The 6,000-nt window shown below is 37.8% G+C and overlaps 1 protein-coding gene across 1 annotated transcript; it reads right to left on the bottom strand.

Moving 5' to 3' along the window:
• Positions 1-3,763: 3,763 nt before the first annotated feature.
• LOC139847130 (uncharacterized) lies at positions 3,764-5,978 on the bottom strand. The gene is made up of 5 exons (XM_071836745.1): positions 5,616-5,978; positions 5,267-5,523; positions 4,800-5,218; positions 4,007-4,725; positions 3,764-3,832 (listed from the first exon to the last, which is right to left on the bottom strand). Exons 1-5 carry the CDS (start codon positions 5,976-5,978, stop codon positions 3,764-3,766), a joined length of 1,827 nt encoding a protein of 608 aa, XP_071692846.1.
• Positions 5,979-6,000: the final 22 nt, after the last annotated feature.

Below are 6,000 nucleotides of genomic sequence, written 5' to 3'. Positions count from 1 at the left end.
GTGTTTACTTCCATCTAACTAGTTCCATAAATTTTATATTAAAGATATAATTATGTTAGTATATGTTACTATGGCTTTCATATTTCAAATTACTAGTGACCTTAGTATTTTAAGACTAAAAAAAATTATAACTATCGTAAAATAAAATGTGACTCCAACATCAAACATCAGTTTCGATTTATTTTTCATTTTACAAATATGTTTTAAATCATCCATCATATAATCAGTGGGTCAGTGGTCTGAGTTAATCCCCTATGACATTTTACACAATCATAAGCGAACGTAATACTTGTATGAAATAAGTAGTAGTGGATGATGATCCACATTTGAATTCATATTATACTATAAAAACATAGTCATATTATATTTACTCTATGTCATTTCCTTGAGTAAAACACAATGCTATTTAATTGTAATTTATAGGTACTCATATTATTTAATTAATAAAAAAAAACCAGAGTCATAGCCTTAAAATTTCCTACACTTTAGTCCCATCAGATCATAATTTTTTCTATTCTAATTTCACATATATTTTTAATACTCCATTACTAAATATATGACTACAATTTGTTTGAGTTCAAAATTTACAAAAGATACCCATTTTGTACCAAAATCTTAACATCTTATACCTATGATACTTCATGTGATATATAGTCAATCTTAAACATTCAGTTGATTAAGAAAGCCCATAAACAAATTATACTACAATAACAAAGGTGTTGGTTCGTAGGTACCTTAAAAACGTGTTTGTGTTAGAACCGAAACTAAACCCGCAAATACTTCGTATTCTTCTTTAAATTCTCTATTGTCTATATCTTCTTTCTCTTAATATTATGGATTGTAGGGAGTAATCTGGCTATCAACTAGGTAGATATTTCATTTTATTTAGTTTAGTCAAGAGAGTGTCAAATGGGTGATAGTATGTGATATATAATTTCATGAAAGACTTATCACTATCCTTTCTAATAAATGTTGGCCCAATCAAATTCCATATAACTGATGGACTTACCTTCACATTTAAAATTGAACCTTGTAACTACTTGTGAATGCTAGGACAAAGGACAAGTGACAAGTATTTGTTAGCATTACTAGTTAAGAATGATATCTAGTTAAGTTTATATATACCTTATATTTTACGTATGTAATAGTACTAGGTAGGATGTCAAATTAATTAATTTACTAATTAACTTATATACCACCTATTACTTATGTATTAATCTTAAATTATTTTAATTTGGGTTATAATAATTTGCAAGTAGTGAGTGATTAAACATTAGTCATGGGTTTTATATAGTTTTAGTTTTGTAGGATATTACAACTCCACCTACTTAAAAAAATTTCGTCCTCGAAATTGAAAGAAGTTATAGAATCGAAACGCACCAATTAGTAAACAAATGAGGGTGCTCGGCCCGTATGGTTTCCTCGAGTTCCCAAGTGGCCTCGCTAGCAGAATGATTCTTCCATTGAACTTTAACAAAAGGGGTGGAGCTTTTATGAGTTACTCTTTCCTCGTGTTCTATGATAGTTTCGGGCTCCTCAACATAAGAATGATCAGCTCGAATTTCAGAAAAAGGATATTGCACCACGTGCAATAGATGATAGTTGTAACCCCGCAACTGAGATACGTGAAATACGTTATGAACATGAGATAACTGCGGCGGTAATGCTAAACGATAAGATACTTCACCAACTCGATCCAATATCTCAAACGGTCCAATATATCGAGGACTGAGCTTTCTTTTCAAACCAAAACGTCGTATACCCTTCCAAGGTGACACCTTTAAAAACACCTTATCACCCACCACAAACTCTAAGGAACGTTGGTGTTTATCGGCATACACTTTATGTCTCGATTGGGCTTCCTTCAATCGATTCGCAGCTATAGTGAACTTTTCATTAGTCACTCTAACCAACTCAGGTCCTTCAATCAATTTTTCACCCGCTTCATTCCAACAAACTGGTGCTCTACACTTCCGACCATAGAGCATCTCAAATGGTGCCATACCGATACTTGCCTGCCAACTATTATTATAGGCGAATTCCACCAAACATAAATACTCATCCCAATTTCCCTTCCAATCTAGGGCACACGCTCGAAGCATATCTTCCAAGATCTGTATCGTACGTTCAGACTTTCCATCAGTTTGTGGATGAAAAGCAGTACTAAGCTTCAATCGCGCACCCCAAGCTTTATGTAACCCCTTCCAAAATCTTGAGGTAAATTGGGGGTCACGATCGGATACGATGGACGAAGGAACCCCTTGTAATCTCACAATTTCTTGCTGAAAAAGCTCGGATAGCTTACTTACCGAATAATCCATACGAATGGGCAAGAAATATGCTGATTTGGTTAATCTATCAATCACCACCCAAATAGCATCATGCCTTTTAACAGTCTTTGGCAACCCACAAACGAAATCCATTGAGACATCATCCCACTTCCACACGGGAATGTCTAGCGGCTGCAACAAACCACTAGCATGTTGGTGCTCGATCTTTACTTGTTGACAAGTAAGGCACTTCCCAACATATCTAACAACGTCTTTCTTCATGCCACTCCACCAAAAGTGCTTCTTTAAATCTTGATACATTTTGGTCGAACCAGGATGTACAGAAAAAGGTGAGCTGTGAGCCTCAGACAATAGAGCCTCACGAATCACATCATCATTAGGAACACACAATCGATTCCCACACCAAATAACCCCATCATCATCTTCTCTGAATTCTTTCACTTTACCCTCTTCTAAATTTTGAAACACTGTCCACAAATCCCCATCATCCAATTGAGCCTCTTTTATTCTTGAAATTAAATTGGACTCGATTTTTAAATTTGCCAACATCCCCGATGCTCCTCTTTTATCAATCCCATATCAAGTCTTTCGAATTCTCGAATGTGAGTAACCAAACAAGTGATACTACCAAATGTCTTTCTACTCAAAGCGTCGGCTACCACATTCGCTTTACCCGGATGCTATTGAATGTTTGTATCATAATCCTTCAATAACTCCAGCCACCTTCATTGTCTCATATTTATCTCTTTTTGCGTGAATATGTATTTGAGACTCTTGTGATCGGTGAAAATATCACAAGTTTCTCCATAAAGGTAATGCCTCCATATTTTCAACGCAAAAATCACAGCAGCTAACTCCAAATCATAAGTAGGGTAATTAACCTCATAGGGTTTCAACTGCCTCGAGGCATAAGCAATTACCTTACCATGTTGCATCAAAAAACAACCCAAACCATGCTTAGAAGCGTCACTATAGATTTGAAAACCCCCACTTCCTGACGGCAATGCAAGAATAGGGGCGGATACAAGTCTTTTCTTTAACTCATCGAAACTCTTTTGTCGTTCATCGGTCCACACAAACTTTTCCCCTTTCCTCAACATCTTGGTAAGCGGTAAAGCAATCGTCGAAAAACCTTCAACAAATCTTCGATAATAACCAGCTAAACCAAGAAAACTTCGAACCTCAACAACAGAAGTAGGTCTTGACCAATTTGTAATAGCCTCAACAACATGACCCAAGAAGGTAACCCATTGCAACCAGAATTCACATTTAGAGAATTTCGCAAACAATTTCTTACTTCGGAGGGTTTCAAGTACAATACGAAGATGACTCTCATGCTCTTCTTTACTCTTTGAGAATACCAAGATATCATCAATGAATACGATCATAAACTTATCCAAATACTCATGGAACACACGGTTCATTAGATCCATGAAAACCGCAGAAGCATTAGTTAATCCAAACGGCATCACTTAAAACTCATAGTGCCCATAACGAGTGCAGAAAGCGGTCTTAGGGATATCTTCTTCTTTAACACGGAGCTGATGATACCCAGACCTAAGATCAATCTTAGATAAATACTTCGAACCTTACAGCTGATTAAACAAATCATCAATACGTGGAAGCGGATAACGGTTTCGAATAGTAATATGATTTAACTCGCGATAATCAATGCAAAGTCTCATGTTACCATCCTTCTTCTTGACAAATAAAACCGGCGCACCCCAAGGTGACACACTTGGCCGAATAAAACCACAATCTATCATTTCTTGCAATTGCTCCTTGAGTTCTTGCAACTCGAGTGGTGCCATACGATAAGGAGCTTTTGATATCGGTTGGGAACCCGAAATCAAATCAATCAAAAATTCAACTTCACGAACTGGAGGCAAACCCTGTAATTCGTCAGGAAATACATCGGGAAACTCTCGAACAACATCGATATTTTCAAGCGAAGGGCTCTCGATAGATAAATTCTGAATCAAAGCTAAATAACCAACACAACCATGTGAAATGAGCTTTTGCGCCTTAAGCGCTGAGATAACCTTAATAGATTTTACGGGAAGATCACCATTAAAGACACAATTGGGTATAGAATGATTTCCAAACAAAATGCTCTTAGAATAACAATCGATATTCGCGTGATGGTGAGATAACCAATCCATGCCAAGAATAATGTCAAAGTCATGCATGGTCATAGGAAAGAGATTTGTGGGAAACATGCAGTCATTAAATTCCAAACGGAAATTTTGAAACACACGATCTATAATTTCAATACTACCCATTGGGGTGGAGATCGTAAATGGAGTAGACAACCAAGTTGAAGGCACTTGCAAATATTTCGAGCTCTTAACAGACACAATCGAGTGCGTAGAGCCAGAATCAAACAGAACGAAGAGGGCACGATGGTGTACAAATACATGACCAGTAATAGTACCTAATAATATCAAGAATGAATGAACAAATAACTCAAAGGAAATATTTTTAAAATGAATAGGGATCAAAATATACCTGTAGTGTCAGCAGCCTGAGCAGCAGTCATGGCAAAGACGCGTTCACCAGGAGCTGGCGGAGCAACCTTCGGAACAAACCCAGGTCTAGGATTCTTGCAATCCTTAGCTAAGTGACCAACCTCTCCACAAGCAAAACATGAACCCACACTACGATAACAAACTCTTCCCGGATGATTCTTTCCACAAGTCCCACAAGGTGCATTGGCAGTAACACCACCATTTCCGTTACCCTTTTGTTGCCCTTGGGGACGGTACACTTGTAATTGACCACGGTTATTATTATTTTTCCCGCTGTCAATCCTTAGCTGATTCCCTCTATTATTCCAATTATTACCACGATACCCTTGGTTCCCAGATTGTTGACCCTGTTTGGTAGTCGGTGCAGGAACAGATCGTAGTGGTTGTGCAATCTTAACCCTCTTGTTCTTACCATCATTATTTTTAGTAGCCAAATACTCGGCTCACTCCATCTCCAAATTTCGAGCATAATCGGCTGCCTCAGCGACATCAAAACATTTCAGATTAATCATTTTAGAGCGGTAACGCCCATGAACAGCCCATTTGTACTTACGGGCTTGGTCCTCAGAAGACCCAGCAGCAGCCCCAATCAAGCCCACAAGCCTCAAAAACCTCTTAGTGAAATCATTAATAGACTCATCATTCCCTTGCTTAATATTCGCATACTCCCGAAACACAGCCTCTTTCTCCGCCTCAGAAAAGTACTGACGGAAAAATAACTCCTTGAAATCAACCCAATGTAATGAATCCTCAAATTCGATACCCCCTTTCACTTGTCTCAAAGCGATCCACCAACGCTGAGCATCCCCTCTAGTTTATAAATAGCCAATGGAACCCAAAATCTCTCTTCACAACCAAGCACTCGGTAAATCTTCTCAATGTGAGTGATCCAATTCTCAGCTTCAACAGGAGTACTAGCAGTGCTGAATGACAAAGGACGTTGTTTTTGAAACCGTCCTAGCCAAACATAAATAGCATCTCCCGTTACAGTTTTATCTTCCTTATATTCATCCTCTTCTTCATGCTTAAAAGTCTCGCCACCTTTCTTACGCATCGCGTCAATAGCTTGAGCTACAATGTTGGGTATCAAATTCGTGATAGTTTGGCTAATCTTGTTTTCTACTTCTTCTTCAGACATTCCTTTTCTTTTCGGTGCCATCTATGAATGAGATGAGGATATA

Source organism: Rutidosis leptorrhynchoides, chromosome 1 (assembly GCF_046630445.1).
Source record: "Rutidosis leptorrhynchoides isolate AG116_Rl617_1_P2 chromosome 1, CSIRO_AGI_Rlap_v1, whole genome shotgun sequence".
NCBI classification, from domain to species: Eukaryota; Viridiplantae; Streptophyta; class Magnoliopsida; order Asterales; family Asteraceae; genus Rutidosis; species Rutidosis leptorrhynchoides.
The sequence above is the reverse complement of the archived record's forward strand: the minus strand, read 5'-3'. Positions and strand labels throughout refer to the sequence as shown.